The sequence below is a fragment of the Anthonomus grandis genome, chromosome 11, assembly GCF_022605725.1.
Source record: "Anthonomus grandis grandis chromosome 11, icAntGran1.3, whole genome shotgun sequence".
NCBI lineage: Eukaryota > Metazoa > Arthropoda > Insecta > Coleoptera > Curculionidae > Anthonomus > Anthonomus grandis.
In genome coordinates this window covers 13121327-13142058 of record NC_065556.1, presented here as the reverse complement: position 1 = coordinate 13142058, position 20732 = coordinate 13121327, and the positions used below count along the sequence as shown (strand labels likewise).

Genomic DNA, 20732 nt, shown 5'->3' with positions numbered 1-20732 from the left:
GTACGAGTGCCTGCGACAGAGCACCAACCCGGCCGGCCCGAGGAAGGGATTAGTAAACATCTGACTTCGTGGGAGCTGCGAGGTTTGGCGACAAAATGTCCCAAAATAAAATATTTATTCTAATGTGGATTTTACACACATGACAATGTGTAAGACCCGCATAGAATTGTAATCTTAAAATGTTTAATATGCTGTGTTTTGCCTAATGAAAATTAAAGCGGTATTCTAATAAAAAATAAAATATCAACTCTGATAAAAATATAATAAAAAATCAGAAATAAAACTCTAAGAAAAAAACTTAACAACATATCATTTTTTAAATAAAAGGCTCAAATAAACCGCCTTCTTTCGCTAAACAAAAACTTAACCTATCGTAAAAGCTATTTCGCACCTCCAAAAGAGTTTCAGGTAAAATGGAATTGGCACCTTCGACAATTTTATTTCGCAACTCCTCTAAATTTGTTGGCCTACCAAATTCATGCTGTAAATGGTAAATGGAATCGGTCTATTCTCAAATGTCACTGAACACAAATCTCTCATTGCCGAATTGCCTTCATAAAACCATTTAATTAGTTGAACTCTTTCGGAACGGGAATAAACAGCCATAGTGAAAAGAACTGGCCACTATGGCTGTTTATACCCCTTCTGGGTCTCAGTCACCCTGAGGTCCGCTGACTCCCGGTTCAAAAAATAAAAACGAAAAATTTCGCCGCCTGCAAGCCGCAACCAAGCGGTGTTCCATTATTTTGGGTAATACGTAGCTCACGATAACACGATCTGTATACGTATATGCGAGGTATAGTATAAGTTGTACCATATTTATTTAACCATAAACCGCCGGTTGTTATTATTTAATTTAACTTTTATAAATTGCTTTTATAAACTCTAGTGAACTTTAAAACTTATAAATTTCATATGATAATACCTTTGAATAAAGAAAACAATTTTGTTTTCTTTATTAATGATAATACCCATTTCTTTATTTAGCATTTGACCCATTCACATTTGGAACTTTGATAATTAGAGGTTAAGTTATTTGTCAATATACTAAAGCTGAATTTACGGATTACTTTTTAATACTTCCTTTTGCGGACCTAAATTAGGTGTGGTTAAAATTATCTAGAGATATTTCCTGCTTTCGGTTCGGGGCCACATTCAGGGCCGTATTAAGGCAAGATTTTAAGGGTATTATTGCACGAGGGTAGTAAATCAGGTGGCGCTTATAAATACATATTTAGTAAGGTTTACCCACACCACTCTCGTGGGCTAGCTGGAGGAGACCCCGGATACCCCTATTTTGCCAGAAGCCACCCTTAACTTAATTTAATAATAAACAACAACATTCATTTAATTTTTGTTTCGGTAATAGGTGTATGGTGGCCTAAAGTAATACACAATACAATTTACGTTGCTCCGTAATAAAGTCATAATTTTGATTTTGTACACCAATAACAACACAAGTGCCTTAACTTTGCATAAAAAACGGTGCTATAGTATATTGCCAATATTCCGACACGGTTTTTATTGATAGCGCAGTTAAAGGAGTTTATACACCGAGAGAGTTTGCATAGGCGTTTAGTAGAGAATTTTAATCATGGTTAATACTAAAGTATGTAAGAAATGCGATCAGGATATAGCTAAATCGAATTTAAAATTAGTATGTGGAGACTGTAGAGGCCTTTACCATCTTAAATGCGAAAGAGTTCATGAAGCTGATGCAAAATTGATGATAGAAAATAAAACATCATTGCGATGTCCATTATATGAGAATAATGTTAAAATCGATATAATACGTAAAACACAGCAGCGATGATCAATACTAATGTCCACACCATCGGGATCCAAAACATCGTAAGAATGAGAACGAAAACCCTCAATTTCTGCACTCCTCAACATCTTTTTGAAGTCACTCTTTATGTTAAAACGTGGAGAGGATCGAATTGTACGACAATAGTCCAGAAGTAAATCATCGACAAAGGTTATCTTCAGATTAATAAATTAGTCCGCACATTCATTGACTCACCCGGCACAATAAAATTTTTCATTTTATACAATTCTATTTCCAAATAATAAATCTTTTCATCGTTTTTCAACAAATCCATAAATCGGTCGGTTGCTATTTCAATATAGCTTTTGACATTATTTAAGTTCAAACCCACAATAACTCATGCTCGTGTATCATTTTACCTAATATTTAAAAATAGACCGAATTAGTCAAACTAAAAAACTCCTATTCGAGGTCGATTTAAACAAAGGTCATCTAAAAGTCGTCGTGTATTTCGGTCTGATAAAATCAGGTATTTGTACTTACCGAATGAAAGCGACTTTTAATAATTAAATTCTTATTATAGTTAAAAACGAACGTGTCATTATAATGACCTAGAAGAGACACATAAGAATAAACAAATCAGTTTTATTAAATATATTTTACATAAAAATATCACCTAAAACTATAAAAAACAAATTACTTCGCCTTAGCTTTTCCCTTGCCACCTCCACTTTTGCCTTTGCCGCCCTTTTTACCCCTACCCACTGTTTTCAGCTTTCTCTTTTGTGCCCTCATGTCCTTCTTCAGTCTTGGATCAACAACTTTGTATCGACCTTGTACCCCTGGAGGGCGCCTCATTCGTTTAGCTGCGGAGTGTTTCTTTGCCACCACATAGGTAACTTCTTTTTTCGGTTCTTTTGTTGCTTTTTTGTACAACCTTAATGGGGAGAAACATTATATTTAGATTTATAAAATAATAATAGTATAAAACTTACGTTCTGATTTGTTGAGCTTTTTCTCTCTCGGACATTTCGGCATTTTCAATTACGGCCTCTGCCTTCTTCTTTGCTTTTTCTAGTTTTCTCATTGCCCTCCTCTTCTTCCTAGCTTTGGCTTCAACGATCTTTTTGATTGGTCTCACGTTGATTTCTTCAAGTTTTTTCTTGTATTCGTCTACTAATTCCTGTAAAAAATATATATCAATAATTTGGTCTATAAATAAAATTCAACAGTTATAAGCATGTCGTTTTCCAAAATTAAATTGGATGTGGCTCATTTATTAAAATGTGTAATGAATTGCACGGCTTTGAAATACTGAATTATTCATTTACGTCACTCAACAGAGAAACTCTCAAGAAGATTAAATCACTAAACCCTTAGAGGGATTTAATCTAGGTAGGATTTCATCTTCAATTTTATACTGATAAGTAAATACAGTTCTTTTTTAAAGTATAGGAAACTACACTGCATTTCATCTTCTTCTTCAGGTACCTATCCGTTTCGGATGTTGGTAACCATATCGGCGATTATAACTCTTTTTCAACAGCTTGAAAGAGTTCTACCGAGCTTTTGCCAAACCAAATCAGTAGGTTTCGTAATGATGTTCTTCTTCCGAGTCCTCTTTTACCCAATATATTATGGTTTGCTGTAGGGAGTATCGATTTTTATTTCTCATAACATACCCCAGGTATCCTAGTTTTCTTTTTTAACTAGATCTTTTTTCATTCTTCTTAGCACGTCTATATTTTAATGCGAGCTGTCCATGGGATTCTGAGGATTCTCGTATACAGCCACTAGGGTTTACAGACCGGGGTCCCGAAATCCCGGGACATTTTTAATCCCGAAAATTCCGGGATTGCTGTATGTCCCGAAAATCCCGATTTTTTGTAACATATAAAATTTTAAACTGTTGAAAAATTTATTTTTTATTCCCTCCATCGACATTTTATTTAATTTCATTTCATTACGTTTCTTTTATGGCACAAACGGGGATTAACCTATCTCCGAACGGGGAATCCCCTATTTGCCGGTCAGCGCCAATCGTTGTTTACTTTGTCGTTTTTGTTTCATTTAATACTTAAATGTGTGTCGGACAGTGTGTGGTTATGTGTGGAGATATAACGCTCACATTCAATTATTGTATTTAAGACGATAAATACGTTTTGTGGACGTTTACAAAGGTGCTAAGCTAACGAATAAGATTTAATAACAGGTAAATATTTACATTTATAGCGATTTATGTGTATAATGTTTTGTGTTTTTATTATTTATAGGCTTACAAAAATGGCCGATCGTCAAATTACATTCATTGTGCATCCTAAAAAAAATGACGACACATCAATGTGGTCTATAATTATTATACTCTATTTCAGAAGTGTATAGAGCAATAAACTGGGGAATTCCGTTCTGTTTGGCTACATTTCGTGGTAGTTCATAGGCGCAGGTACTTATAATATTTATGAATTTAATTTTCACGGATTAAATGCCTTTATTTTGAAAGAGATTAAATACTAAATAAATACTTTTAATCCTTTTGTATAGGTACCTATCTTTTAACGCTTTGTAACATGCAAAAATGGGGTCAGGTAATATATACAGACTATAAATACTTTTTAATCATATTTTAAACGTTAGTAGTCACTGCTACGCTGTAGTGTAATCACAATATTATTATCCCAATATTTAAAAAATGGAGGTATTCAGTCCAACGAAAAGATGTACTAAAAATTCTCCACTATCGCTGAGTGAAAAAGTTATTATTTTAAATGTACATGATTGCATAAAACACGATTACCCTAGTTTTACTGTGCAAGAAATTGTTGAAAAATGTTCTCGAATGAGTGGAATTGGAAAGTCCACCATTTTCAAATTGTTGCGGGAAAGAAAAGTAGCAGGTCAAGTGGAATCTCCCAAGCAAAAGCCAGGACGACCTACAAAAGTCCTTGATGAAAATGCTAAATGTATAATTCGAAGAAAAGTTCACTCTTTTTATTTTAATAAGGAAATACCCACCCTAGACAAAATTTTAATGGAGCTTGGCCGAGATGACAGTATTCCGTTGATAAGTAGAAGACTTTTATGGAAAACTTTAAAAAATATGGATTTTGCCTGGGAAAAGCATAACCGCAAAGCACTTTTACTGGAGAGCGACGAAATTATTTGTTGGAGACGACAATACTTGAGAAGTATCAAGCAGTACCGCAGGGAGCAAAAGAAAGTTTTTTATCTTGATGAGACGTGGATTAACGAAGGTTATATAGTCCAAAAAATGTGGCAAGACAAAAATATAACCAGTGCTCGCCAAGCTTTCATAGAAGGCCTGTCTACGGGTATTAAAGTACCTTCGGGAAAAGGAAAAAGACTTATAATCACACATATTGGAAGCGAAGAGGGATTTTTAAAAGAAGGTCTGCTAACCTTTGAGTCGACTCGCACAGGAGATTACCATGAAGACATGAACTCAGACGTTTTCGAGGACTATTTTGGTGAAATGATAAAATTTCTTCCGGCTAATTCGGTGGTGGTTATGGATAACGCAAGCTATCATTCACGGCGAATAGAGAAGACGCCAACTTCAAGTTGGAGAAAGCAAGAAATTATCGATTGGCTGACTGCAAAAGGTATTGCGTTTGAAGCAAATTTGATAAAAAAAGAACTGCTGGCAATAGCAAACTTACACAAAACTCGTTTCATGAAATACGCCGTGGAAGATATAGCCGAAAAATATAATATAACTGTACTGCGCTTACCGCCATATCATTGCGAACTACATCCTATAGAACTGATATGGGCGCAGGTAAAAGGATTTGTAGCAAGACAAAACACGACTTTTAAAATGAAAGATGTTAAGCTACTGTTTGATCAAGTCATTACGGAAGCGACACCAGAGAATTGGCGAAAAGCAGTCCAGCATGTAATTAAGCAAGAGGACAAAATGTGGGATCTTGACAACCTCATCGATCAGACAGTCGATCCTTTAATTATAATGTCAAGAGGTGATGACAGTTCGTCAGATGACGAAGAAGACTACAATCTATTATAATTGAAAATTGTTATACACTGTTCAAAAAGTGCCAGATCCAAAAGTGACATTTTCAACTGTTTTACTCTACATATTATGTTCAATAAATTTGTGAAAAAAATATATTATTCCATTTAAACAAAAGTAACTTTCTAAAATAAAATAGCATTTAAGAACATTAATTATAAGGTAAAAAACAAGTCCCAGTTGCACGCCTTTGGCGAACCGTTTTCAATGTTTATCAGTGGGTAACAATGGGCAAAACTCATAAATTGACCCAAAACCGGGTGGCACTACCTGCAATCAACGAAAAGAAAGAATTTTACATTGAAACTAATACCCAACTAAGGTAGTGGCATAAAATATTGGTGGATCACCAGGTACCACTTTTGCATACCTAATGAGGTTTTATTGCTCTACACACTTCTGAAATAGAGTATAATAAATTTAATGGCTGTGGATAAACAATCTGCAAAATGTAAAAACTATGGCTTCATAATAGCAACCAAAGGGGGTTCTACAAAGTGTCTTGATGTGCATTTTAATTCTAAACATGCAAAAAAACAAGAGAAGGTAACTGATGCCTCGTCCTCAATAATAATTGCAACCGACACAAATGTTGACAGTAAAGTTAATCAAGGTGAACCCAATGCATACCTTGGATTACCTCCGCCTATCAAGCAGCGTAAAATATAAGATTACTTTGCTTCCCCTAATGAAAATTCACTAGATGCCTTACTTGCCCGAATGACTGCCCTTGATGGATTACCATTTAGAATTTTTACTACATCGATTGATCTTAGAAAGGCAATAATGGCTAGGGGGTTCCCTGAAAGGGTTTTTGCGTACCAAAATAAAATTCTTACCTGCTATATACTAGAATTTGAAAAAATAAAAAAACAAGGAAATTGTTTCAGTTTAACTCTGGATGAGTGGACATCAAACTCTAATAGGAGATACATGAATGTAAACATTCACAGTTTGAATGGAAGAGTCTGGAATCTCGGATTAATAAGAATTTTGGGTTCCATGCCAGCAGAAAAATGTGTTAGCTTATTAACCGAACGGTTACAAACATTTAGTCTAAGCTTAGATAATGACATTGTCTCTGTAACAACAGATGAGGCCAGTGTAATGAAAAAATTAGGAAGTTTGATAAAATGTTACCAGCAGCTGTGTTTTGCACATAGAATTCATTTAGTCGTATTGGATGTATTATACGTTGGTAAAATAGGAAAAGGGTTACAAAGTCAAGATGAAGAATCACTTACTGAGGGGGAGGAACTTAAAACTAACGATACTGACAGTTAAATGATGAAAACAGCGATAATGAAGAAGGCGGAATGGAAGTTATGAATGAATTACCACCAAATAAGCAGCCTCAAATGACCACAAAGCACGATATTTATTTTGTTGTCAAAAAAGTCCGCAAAGTAGTTAAGATGTTTCGCCGTTCCCCTACCAAAAATCCAATTTTACAAACTTATGTGAAGGAAAAGCATGGAAAAGAACTTTCCCTTATATAAGACTGTAAAACAAGATGGAATAGCCTTGTTGATATGTTGGAACGTTTTCTTTTGTTGAAAGACTGTGTTCAAAAGAGTTTCATTGATCTTGCCATCTCGATTAGTATAAACGACAGAGAATTTCAAATACTGAGAGATATAGTACAATGTCTTGAGCTTGTTAAATTAACGGTGGAAGCCATTTGTAGAAAAGATGCTAACCTATGTACGGCCGATGTAAGTTTTAAATTTTTGTTTGATGCACTTAAAAAACTAAAGACTTCACTTAGCAGAGGATTTCAAGAAACGCTTAAGCATCGCATAAGTGAACGACGAACTACAATGTCTGGCGTCATCTCATATCTTCAGAATCCTAGCACATATTTTGAAAGCCATTTATGTGAAGATCCAAATTCTGAAACAATAGCTCAATTTATCAAACATATAAATGAGAATTTAAAAAAAATATGATTCCTGATTCACAATCTGATGATGAAGAAGACGTGTCTCTGTCTAAAATAAGAAAAAAAACCTAGTGAGATTTTAACCCTAAAACAAAAACTTCAAGAGGCAATAGGTTCTGTATCTGTAACTACAAAATCTAATTTTCAAAGACCGGAAAATTCCAAAGTACGCCTAAACACTATTAACGTAATTAAAAAGGAAATGTCACTTTACGAGAACGGAGGATTAAGAGGTTTATATTTGCAACAGTGTTATGAATATTTACTGACAGTACCGCCAACAAGTGTCGAAGCTGAAAGAGCCTTTTCTTCGGCGGTCACATTTGCGACTAAACTTAGATCTCGTTTAAGTGATTTATCTTTAGATAGCTTAGTGTTTTTAAGAGCATATTTTATTTTTTATAAACAAAACTAACTGTTTAATTTCAAAGTTATTTTGTTTTTTTTTTTTTTGAGGGATGTTTCTGTCTCAAGTTTGTTTTTAGACTTTTTAGTTAGGTTGTTAGGTACATATGTAATACGTAATGAACAAATGTACTGAAAATGATCGGTCCCGGGATCCGGATTTGGATTTTTATCCCGGGATTTCAAAACGGGATCCCGATCCCGAAAACTGGAACTTCTAACAGCCACATCCTAAATGCTTCCAGATGTTTAGTGGTGGCTTCTGTGAGTGTTCAGGATTCTAAGACATATAATAAAACAGAAAAGACATCTTAAGTGCCTTACTTTCGTTTCAAGAGATATGTTGTGACTTTTGAAGATAGCACTCATTTTGTGAAATACCGTCCTGCTTCTGCTATAGGACATTTCATTTTTTGTGCACTTGTCAGTGTCATTGTCTATTTAGCACAGTGTCATTGTCTATTTAAGATGGTTTCAAAATAGCAATATTGTTGGATACCTTCCATTCGAGTTCCGTCAACATCTAGGTGATCTCCATTTATATCTCTTTTGCTGTTGATCATTTGTTTCGTTTTCTTTACGTTGATATTAAGACCATATTATTGACTGTACTGCGTGGTATGGTCCATTAACTTGTTATGCTTCCAAGATATCTGCTCTCATCTCCATCGTATCGTCGGCGTATCGAATATTATTCAGTCTGACTGTTCAAAAAGATACGTTCTTCCATTCCGTTAAAGTCTTCATTGAAAATTTGTCAGGATAAGTTGAATATCAAAGCGAGAAGACATATCCGTCTGACCCCACGTTGTATTTTCACCTGTTCTATGCGATCTCTATTAAGCGTGGCTAGGATGGCAAGTATTAGATTATTTTTATCTTCATTTGTTAAATATGATTTATGTTGTTCACAATTAGATGTCTAATCTGCTTTTCTTAAGGGTATTTTAAGAGATCCGGTTTATACAGTGAGGACCCGCAAGTTGTGTTGGAACAAATTCATTTAAAATTCAGGGGTGGGTTCGAAAAAAAAACGCTCGGACACGTTAATTTTCATTTTTTGTCGCGATTTTTTTGATGACGAATTTATGTATAAAGGGTGGACCAAAAATAAGCTACGACTATCAACTTAATTTTTTTAAATAAAAACACCCACTTTTTATTTTATTTTTTCATTCTGTTTAAAAGTGTATTTTGTATACCATGTCCTACTATATCTAACCTCAATATTTATTAAGAAATTTGCGATTACATTTTCTATAAATAACCAGGAATTTTTGGAACAGTTTATAAAAAAAAACAAAACAAAAAAATTAAAACAAATTGTTGACCATTAACTTCCTGACAATAACCAAGTTGATGTTTAAATTCTCGTAATACTTTACTTATTGTTTGAGGCCGGATTTGTTGTATTTCGGCTCTAATTCTATTTTTTAATTCTTCTAAACTTTCAGGTTTATCAAAATAAACTTTAGATTTTAGACAACCCCATAGACAAAAATCCAATAGGGTTAAATCTGGCGACCTTGCAGGCCATTCAATAACACCCCCCACCTTCTAATCCATTTATTTGGGAAAATGTTGGTAAGTTAAACTCGTACTGTTCGCCAATAATGTGGGGGGCACCATCCTGTTGGAATCATATCGAATCTGCCGGTATAAATGGGTTTTCACCATTTGAATAAATTGCAATGAAACTAGGTACTATCTGATTTTGAAGCAACTCTAAATATTTTTCAGAGGTAAGTGCGACCTCAATAAAATATGCGAAAGACGGCTTCTCGCATGATCGTTTGCTTGAAAGATTTCAGGTAAAATCCTTACAGGAAAGAAAGAATTCGGCAGATCTACAGTTCTTATATAAATGAATTAATTAATTCGATTCGTTTAATTGACTCGCCAGAGATCTTGCAACTTCTAAATTTACACACTCCTCGGCCGTCCGCTCGCATTCCTCAAACTTTTTACATTTCAAGGCCTAGAACCAACATTACAAAATGTTTGCCTATACGTAGAGCTTGCAATACATACAACTCTATACAGGATCAATGCGATATATTTAGCTATGGCCTAGCCGAAATTAAAAGAATTCGCTTAGTTCAGACAATCTCGTTTTCTCATTTTTTATATATTTATTAATAATTTGTTATATCTATAATATTAATTTTATTTTGATAAGATGATTTCATGTTTATATATATCTTTTCCACCCTATTATTGGAGTTTCTCTGTTGAGTGATATCAATAAATAAATAAATAAATAATTGTAGGATGATTATAAAAACTCTGCCAGGTGAAAAGTAAAGTAAAAGTAAATATTGTGAAGTTTGCGTCAAAAAAGTCTTCTATTGTGTTGTTAACTTCATGGCTGGTCGCAGAGCGCTGTTGAACCTTTCTGTGTGAGAATGACTATTATTGAATAGGGTTAATCTTTACAGCCTTTACGCATTGTGCAAAGTAAATGGAAATTTGTGTTATTAAAGTAATATTGAGGTTACATATAATAAAATGATATTTTCAAAACCAATTTAAGTCAGTCTTTTTTGGAGATTTTGAGTGAAGAACCTGCGAAACAAAAGTATTTTACCTTAGGTACCGGCGCTTCTTTTTTCATATGCTTCTGTTCGTCCTGAACAAACCAATCAGGCAAGTTATCATCATTAAAAGCGTATCTATTCCAAGCAGCATCTATTAAATCCCTTTTTGCTTTTTTGCTATTTATCATCATAGTGCCCAAAGCTAATTCTTCTTCGGTTAGTTTGTGTTTTTTTCCTTTCCTCGATGCACCACCTACACCTAAAAATGCAATTTTTACTTGACAAATTTAGAAAATGATGAACTGATTGACGGAATTGATGGTTTTGAAAATACTAATAAAAATTCGTTTTCTATTTAAGACAATATCACTTTATTAACTTTAAAATTTTCCCAATTCTTATCGCCTTTTCGGAATAGTAAATTTTTAAAATGTTAACTTCTAGTTTCTTAAGGTTATAATTAATAGTTTGATAAATATTCCAAAACTTTGAAGCAATTCAATTTTGTTTCGAAGAATTCGAGAATGAGAATAGTTTATTCTATAATAAGCGTGGAATAAACAAAATTATTCGCGAGTTAAAAGATTTGTTGACAAAGCCAACTGATTTTTTTTATTGAAAAACACCAGTTAATAACTTTGACCTTTTGAAAAAATAGCAATATGTACATACAGCGCATCGCAAAAGCTATGTCTAAATTCATTTAAAATTCAGGGGTGTGTTCGAAAAAAAAACGCTGGAACACGTCGATTTTTATTTCAAGTTGCGCATTTTTGTACGTGAAGTTTGTATATACAGGGTTGCTCAAAAATAAATTACGACCATCAACTTAATTTTTTCAAATGAAAGCACCCTTTTTTTTATTTCATTTTTGAATTTCGCGTGGAATTCTACGCATGTTTCATGCATCATGTCCTATACCTAAAGTCAACAGTTATCGAAAAAAAGACGACCAAACATTATTATTGAAGTTCACCTTACGAGTCACCTTATCTCTGAGAATTTTTATACAGAGCAAAATTCCATTAATTCGTGATTTTTTATTGTCGGCTGGTGACCGTGTATTTTCATAGAAACTGTATGACAGTTGTACGCCAAACAGATATTGTCAAGTGTGAAGTGTACGAGCAAAGTTGCGGTTTTCACAATGGTAAACTTAACGGAACGAGAAAAAATAGAAATTCTGTGCATGGTTGGGTTTGGTGATAGAACACGTACTCAAAGAGAAGCTGCTCAATTATTCAATGAAATCCATCCTGATCGTCCTCCGATATGTCAAAAGGTGGTGAGTAGAATAGAGGCTAAATTTAGAGAATTCGGTCATGTTAGACATCTGCCGAATGCTGGTCGTCCTGCACGAGTTGAAAATGAACAACTTGACGTTTTGCTTTCTTTGGAAGAAAATCCATGCACTCCTCTGTCGCAGATGGGGCAAATTTACACATGGCGAAATCTATAGTTCACCGAATAGTTAAAAAGCACAAATATCACCCCTACAAAGTTATTCCTGTGCAAGAGTTATTTGATGACGATTTCGATAGGCGAAATGAGTTTTGTTAACGCTTACAAAACATGTGCAATCTAAATAATAATTTAGTAACAAATATTATTTTTTCCGATAAGGCCACGTTCTATTTGAATGGTAGTGTGAACAGGCAAAATTGTCGATATTGGGCAACAGAAAATTCGCATTGGATGATGGAGGTAAACACCCAGTAACCTCAAAAACTAAATGTGTGGTGAGGAATAGTGCGCGGAAGAGTAATAGACCCCTTTTTCTGTGAACAGACTTTAACGGGACAAGTGTATCTCGATTTTCTCCAATTTGAATTAGTTCCAGCATTACTAGCTTTATTTCCAAATCCATTAGACCCAGACTATCCTGACGAAGAACTAATTTTCCAGCAAGATGGCGCTCCTCCGCACTATGCTGCCACTGTGCGTAAATTTTTGGATGAAACCTTTCCCAATCGGTGGATAGGAAGAAGAGGACCCATCGAATGGCCTGCTAGGTCGCCTGACCTAACACCAATGCACTTTTTTTTGTGGGGATACCTCAAGTCGAAGGTATTTGTTAATAGGCCAAATAATCTAGACGATTTGAAAGAGAGAATTCGCAGAGATTGAAAATGTGCGACGAGACTTTATTGATCGCCTTGGATATTGTCAAGCCGTGAATAGCAACCATTTTGAACATTTAACTTAATTTTTGTTCTTTTTTTATTTGTTACATGAATCGTCTTTTTTTCGATAACTGTTGACTTTAGAAAAAATGAAGTTGATGGTCGTAATTTATTTTTGAGCAACCCTGTATATACAAACTTCACGTACAAAAATGCGCAACTTGAAATAAAAATCGACGTGTTCCAACGTTTTTTTTTCGAACACACCCCTGAATTTTAAATGAATTTAGACATAACTTTTGGGATGCACTGTATATAAAAAAAGGGGAGAAATTATTTCTTATTCTACTTAAACCTCTTTTTTTTAAATAAAATAAATTAAACAAAATAGACGTTAAGTACATTTTAAAATCCTGAACTTAGTCTTAAAAATAAATATTAACATAGAGAGAAAAAATATTTAGGTATCACGGACAATACATGGATATTTCATTACACAAGACAAGACACGTACGAATTAAAATGTTTTGGTATAATGGAAAAGTACAATAATGAAATATGGTACTATCGATGGTTATCAATTGTTTATCTTGATTTTTTTCTTTGGTGACTCAAATTTGAAAGTAGTTTTAGCAGTTGTTATGTTATTTTATCTAAGATGTTGTAGTAAGCTTAGTTTTTCTATATCAGTTCTTTTGTTGACAGAATTATTTCTTTTTAATATGTATCATTTCTGATATTGTAATCTTCTTATAGTTAGTATTTTGATCTAAAATTGATATATTGTCGAAGTGTAAGTTGTGGCCTCTTGTTTGTGTAGTACTAAAGCGGTCAGGTTTTGTTTGAGTAGGTAGTGCTTTTGGTTATTTTTATGTTCCCTAAGTCTGTCTTTTAAATATCTCGATGTCTGTCCTACATAACATTTGTAACAATTGTTACATGGAATGCGATAAATGACGTGACATTAGAAGATTTTCCGTTTTTGTTTTTAGTTTTGAAAAGTAATTTGTTTTAATTGTGTTACAACATTTTTGTGTTATTGTAAGTTGCTTGTTGTCTAAGGTTCTGTACTTATCAATAGTCATTTTTAGTTTTGCTGTTAGTCCAAAAACATATGGTAATCTGTAATTTTTTTTTCATCTAAATTTAAGTTTTCGTTTGAAATTATTTGTTATGGTAGGACGGTATTATTTATTTTTTAAAAATTCTCCTAATTCACGACAATGGATAATTGTTATCTATAAGCATTTTCTAAATAGATTCCATGTTTGAATTGTAATATTTCGTTAGTGATTTTGATATTGCCCTACTTTATAAGTTATTAATATTTAATTTATCCTTTAATGGATGGACAGAAAAATAATTGATGTAGTTTTCTGAAAATGTTGGCTTCAATAAAGAAAAATAAATTTCAATAGCCAGAAAAGATTTTTTTATTTTTTTCCCATTCAATAGTGAATTGTAATTTCGGGTAATAATTATTAAATATCGTTAAAATGGTGTGGTATTGATTTAAAGGGATAGAAATAACTACTTTTTCAAATACCATTTTATAAAAAGGTATTTGAAAAAGTAGTTTTTTAATGGCTTTTTTTTGTAAACCTTGCATAGTTAAGTCTGCACATATTGGAGATAAACAATTACCCATTCCATGACTTTGTGTTTGACTATAAAAATCATTATTAAATTGAAAATACTTATTATTAAAAACGAAATTTATTAGATCTAAAAAAACTGAAAGTGGTATGATATTTTGGAATAACTGCCATTTTTCTTGCACAATATTTATGACAACACCAGTTGGAATATTGGTAAAGAGAGATCCAACATTTAGTGAAATAATTTCGTATATAATTGTGATAATAAAAAAGTGCAAAATAGTCTTTATACCTGTCACATTCTTGACGACCTCAAATCCATCCTTCTTGGCATTATTTACAGGAACTGGCATGGCTTTTTCCATGTCGTAATCCGAATCGCTACTATCGCTATCGGAATCACTATTCTCCTCTGAACTATAGTCACTATCTGTCTCAATTTTTTTAGTTGGCTTGGACTTCTCCGCCTTTCTGGATTTGGATTTTTGTGACATCTCTTCACTTTCTTCGCCAATTACTTTTGCCCCTTTTTTCTTATATTCCTCCACCATTTTGTCTAAGTCGGCATCCTCATCTTTTTCGTCAATCAAATTTTTAAAAATATCTCTCTGGAACCACAGTTCTGCCTTGTGGGCTTTTTTTTGTTCCTTATCTCTATAATCTAGATCAGTTATAAGAGGATGCTCTTTGTCTTCTTTATCTTCGGTTTTTTTGGACTTTTTGGTCTGCTTCTTTGTTTTTTTCTTGCTGGATTCCTTATTTGAGTCATCTGAATCAAAACCTAGAAAACACAATATTGCAAAAAAAAAATCTTTTAAATTATAAACATACCAAGCGTTTCTTTTACATTGTCATCTTGGTCACTATCAGATTGCATTTCTAGCTCAGAATCTGAGTCTTTGTAGTATAAGCCTGAACTGTCCAAATGTTGCTCATCTTTGTCATACCTAAAATATAATCAAATTATAACTAAATTGACAAAAATTCATAGATATTTTTTACCGAAGATATTTCTGCTGTGGTATACTTAATTCATCATCAGAGTCTGCCAATATATCGGGTGCTTGTTCCAACACTTTTTTCATTTTATTAATATCTTTGACTTGCTTCAAAGAAAACATATCATCTTGTTCCATTTTAGGACCATCATCACCTAAAAATAAATCACTTGATACAACATTTTAAAATATTATGTCTCTATATACCTTTAAGAACCATCTTTAAATTAAGTTTCTCATTAAGCTTTCTTCTTTCCTTTTGCACCTTTTTCTTCTTCCTCTTAAGGTCTTTTTGTTCTTCATCTTGCAAATCAATAATTTGTTGATCAACACCTTTTAAGTCATCTTCCTCATCACTTTCTAAAAATTAATTAGGGTAAAACTACATTTATAAAAAAAACCTAGTGCACCTTTAGCTTCTGATTTATCTTCCTCTACATCTTCAGTTCCTTTTTCTCCTTCTGTTTTATGTTCTTTTTCCCATTCTTCATGGAGCACCTTCCACCAGTTCATAATATTTCTGAGGTCCTTCCTGCCCAAAACTTTAATATCCTTAAAACATTCTTGTATTTCCTTGGTAGTTTTCTCATGTTTTAAAATATCTGGATCGTCAATGACTATTTCTGAGGCGTGTTGCAAAATATCCACGCCATTTTCATGCTTAATAAAGTCTGTAGCTTTGAGGGTGTGAAATAAAGTGTAGTCGTTTTCTGGATATCCCTCAGCCTTCTCCTTCTTCTTCTTTTCGGGATGGAATATGTTCAGTTTATTCTTTGGGTCAATTTCCAGCTCTTCAAAGACATATTTTGGATCCATGAATTTAGGATCAATTTTATCAGGGCAAATGTAATTTTGACAAACGACGAAGATTTCAGCCGACTCATTTCTGGATGCCTGCGGTTTGGTAGCATGAACTTTCTTGAACAGCTGCTTTAGCACCCAAACTAAAGCATTGTAGTCTTTGGATCTGAAGACTTTTGTGACAAACCAACCACCTTTACGTAAAAATTGGGTGGCTAGTTTCAAGGAACTAAGAGTTAAACATGCTTGGGAATAGGCATCATGCAGCCAGTTTTTACCAACATTGGGGGCACCATCGTGAAGAACCACATCAACTTTCCAAGTTTTAATTTCCTTACTTATCGCAACCTAAATAAGAGAATAGAAAATAATTATTTTTATCAGTTGTTTTTTTTTAAATTGGTGTGTTAATAAAACTAATTTTTTTAGTACAGATAGTCAGTATTTATATATTTATATATTAATTTATGTGGAGATATATGCAACATCCATCACATTCCTTCTCTAGCGAAATTCAACAAAAGAACGGAAATTTTTCCTAAAATAAAATAATACCCCTAATCTGGAAACCTCTCTTAAATCCATCTGGACAGCTACGCCTGATTTCCCACCCCAACACTACAGATTTTTATAATATCAATGAAAGACTTCTGGATTTAGGGATCAGCAATTGTTAATGAAATTAAAATTAAATGTTAAAAAAAACACAAATAATATTCAATAAGCTTATAAATCAAACAAAAAAACAAGAAAATAAAGTAGCTACATATATTATCTAACTTATCCCCCTGTTCCTCTTATAATCTTATTTTTAAAACTATTACAAGACTTTCCTAAGTAAATAGATCATACGAACTATAGTGCGTATTATACAATTTTATTAGTGGTTCTGTAACCTAAATCCATAATTGGTACGGTGAGATCGTTCATAGAAAAGGATCCTTTGACGTGTAACCCTATTTGGGACTTTTAAAAATATCCTATTTAAAAAATAAGAACTATCTATTTTACCGTTAAGTAATTTAAACAAAAAATAGATTTTGGATTATTTCTTCTTTTTTTCCAAAGTTTGCAGCCTAACTAGCTGACATCTAATGTTATAACATAGTTTCATAAGGGAACCTATGTTTATAAAGTAAAAATTTGCAAAACTTATTTTAAGCTCCTTCTATACGATTAATATGTATGTTATAAAATGGTGACCAGACAATACAGTTGTATTCTAAAACACTACGAAATAAACTATTGTATAACCATTTTATGGTTCTAATATCACTGATTTAATCACAATGTCTCCTAATAAAACCTAGCATTCTAAAACCCTTCATCGTGATGTTATCAACATGAGCATTAAAAGTCAATTGATGGTCAAAAATAACACCTAAATCATTAAAAGTGTCTACACTTTCCAGCAAACATCCGTCTAATGTATATGTAAAACTATATGGAACTTTTTTCTGGTGAAAGGACATAACTTTACATTTTTTAACATTAAGGTTCAAAAATTTTTCTACACACCATTGATTAAAATTATTTAAATCTAGTTGCACTAAGGAACAGTCTTCATCACAGTCAATAGTTCAAAAAAATTTTAGATCGTCAGAATATAAAAGACATTCACAGTGTTTAAAAACAGATACAGCTTCATTTATATATAAAAGGAACACAATTGGCTCAAGATGTGATCCCGGAGGCACTCCAGAAGTCACTCGAATTTCCCTAGAAGTTGCTCCCCTTAGCTTGACTTGTTGAGTACGACTATTCAAATATGAATATATCCACTTCAGATATGATCCATGTATTACTCCCAATGCTTCAAGTTTCTTTATCAACAGACTATGGCATACACTGTCGAATGCTTTTTGTAAATTGGTGTAAACAACATCAATCTGATAGCCTTTTTCGATATTTTTACTTAAAAAATCCTGAAAATCCGCTAGGTTTGTCGCCGTTGATCTACTTTTGTAAAAGCCATGTTGTTTTGGAGAAATATAGGATTTAAAGGTGTTAAATATTCCATCAGCCAAAATTGATTCAAATATTTTGGAGAAAACTGAAAGCAAGGAAACACCCCTATAATTTCCAATCTCAGTTTTGCGTCCACTTTTAAAAATAGGGAATAGAACTGACAGCTTCCAATACGTGGGAAATGAAGATGTATCAAATGACCTCTGAAAAATTAACTGAAGAGGCACAACCAACACAGATGAACAGTTTTTGATAAACACTGGTGAGGTTCCATCAGGTCCTGATCCTTTATTGGCATGCAATGAGTTAAGTTTGTCCAGTAATTCTTCATTGGTAAAAATATGATGTGAAAGAACAGACACCAGATTTTCTGGAACAGATGTAATGCATTTGTTAGAAAAATCCGAATAGCAGGATTCAAAATGGTCGGCAAAAGCCTCAGATACTTCCTCGGGAGTCTCCATAGTCATCCCCTTGTATTCCATAGATTTTGGTATTCCTTTATCTTTACGCAGATTCTTAACATAGGACCAAAAATACTTCATATTACCTGGTATCATTTGTTCTGTATTAGTGACAAAGAGAAGGTAACACAAATCCATGAGGTACTTTGTCTCTAATCTAACCGCAGAATAATTATTATAGTCCCCTTGTAGACCTGACCTTTTATATATTCTATGAAGCCTGTTCTTACAAGCAATTTTGTTTTTCAGGTCTTGACTGTACCATAATGGAAACTTTTCGTGCTCAATAGTCTTGCTGGGCACAAACTTATCAACAACAAATGTTATATGCTTATAAAATTCATCCACCATTTCATCAACACTTGATCCCAATTGACTGAAGCAAAATATTGAGTAACTTCCTGATGATTTGCACGCTCAAATAAATGGATTTTGGTCTTAGCTCTATTTTTATATGTGGGAATATTTCCCATGATAACTGCATTTCCAAAGCTGAATGATAGCAATCAAGCCTACACAATGCTGGATCGACAAGAGATACCTTGATGTTGTGGGGCGTGTCTGTAAAGATCATATCCAAAAGTTTATCTATATGGTTCTTGATAAAGTTGACCTGAATCATTTCCAAATATAAAGTTGTATTTAAGAGCAGCTCATCCTCTGTAGAGTTAAAGTTCTTTGGAACCATATCTTCATTGTCAATTTCCCATGGTATATTGGGTAAATTTAAGTCTCCAAATATTACGATATTGGCATTTCGATTGTTTCGCCGAACTTTTTCGGCAGTCGCACAGAAGATCTTATAGGCATCAAAGCCAGACTGAGGTGGAAAGTAGACGACACCAATTAGTAAATTACCACCATGACTCGAACAGTGCACCCAGAGATCTGACAGATGATTTGAGGTCCGATGAAAAATTGTCGAATCATCCGTCATGGAAGTAGCGCCGCAAATGGTCAGTTCAACTAAAAGGTTATTCGGTTCGGGTAGTAAACATAGATTTCTAGTCGAAAGGAACTCGTCATTCAATATTTTGTTATATAATGATAGAAGTAAATTATTAACTACCACAGACTAATAATTTCAGTCCCAATTTACTAGCACAGAATTGTTTTCATTTTGAATGTGCAAACTATCCAATGTTAAATAGCCTAACCGAAGCTGCTGACTAGCAGGAGGTGTTTGCCTCCTTGCATCTTAATGTATCTTGCACCGCACTTAACACCATTTATAGTACACTTAATGAAATATTTCATAGAGCAGTTTCTCTTAAAATCCTTAAAGAAGTCAATCCGGTTTAATTCCGATATCATAAAAAAACATCAAATTAAAAAACTTAATTCAGAAAAAACTTAAAAAATATAGAACTTATTACTATAAATAGCTCAGAAGAAATTAGGGTGTTTTTTTGAATATTCTCAAACAGCCGAAAATTGAATTAATGTAAGCTTTTCTGATTTTTGGAACTTATAACAAATAAAAAAGGAATTTCTGATATTCCCGGAGTAATGCTGCTTCAGGATCATACAAAATAAAAGATCCACAGCGAATTGTTGATGCTTTTAGAACTTTCTTTAAAAGAGTATATGTTGAATTGGATCCCTCTGACTTTGTACGTATTGAATCGAGGAAGACTATTAACAACCCTCGAAATTGCTCTTGTAATTTTTCGGAGGAGGAAATTGTCATTGCCTCTAATAAAATAATAAATAAATTGATCTCCAGTAACGACGAAGTGCCAAGTTTAGTTGTAAGAGATTACATTCGCGTTTTGTCAAAGCCTGTTGCACATATTTTTAATCTTACCTTATCTTCAACAGTCTTCCCCGATAGATGGAAGACTACAAGAATATCCCCAATATTTAATAAGGGACCAAAGAATGACATTCGAAATTATAGAGCTAAACTTTTAAAAATAGTTCTTTTTAATAGAATATACTCCCATGTCCAATTAGACATAGCACCCAATCAATTTTAATGTGTTAAAAATCCCTTCTGTGCAGTAAAGCTAGCTTGCCTAAATGATTTGTGTCAGCATTTAGATAATAGGGGTTAAGTTGATATAATTTACCTTAATTT

The 20732-nt window shown here is 33.4% G+C and overlaps 1 protein-coding gene across 1 annotated transcript in view; it reads right to left on the bottom strand.

Annotated features, from left to right (window-relative positions):
• Positions 1 to 2397: 2397 nt before the first annotated feature.
• LOC126741990 (pre-rRNA 2'-O-ribose RNA methyltransferase FTSJ3) overlaps positions 2398 to 20732 on the bottom strand; it is a 30877-nt gene continuing 12542 nt past the window's right edge. Inside the window, exons 3-10 of the mRNA XM_050448509.1 lie at positions 15830 to 16568; positions 15627 to 15779; positions 15424 to 15574; positions 15253 to 15368; positions 14714 to 15202; positions 10751 to 10959; positions 2764 to 2951; positions 2398 to 2705 (exon numbers count right to left, since the gene is read on the bottom strand). Coding sequence (XP_050304466.1) covers positions 2465 to 2705; positions 2764 to 2951; positions 10751 to 10959; positions 14714 to 15202; positions 15253 to 15368; positions 15424 to 15574; positions 15627 to 15779; positions 15830 to 16568 — 2286 coding nt within the window. The 3' untranslated portion in view covers positions 2398 to 2464. The remainder of the gene's footprint in view (positions 2706 to 2763; positions 2952 to 10750; positions 10960 to 14713; positions 15203 to 15252; positions 15369 to 15423; positions 15575 to 15626; positions 15780 to 15829; positions 16569 to 20732) is intronic.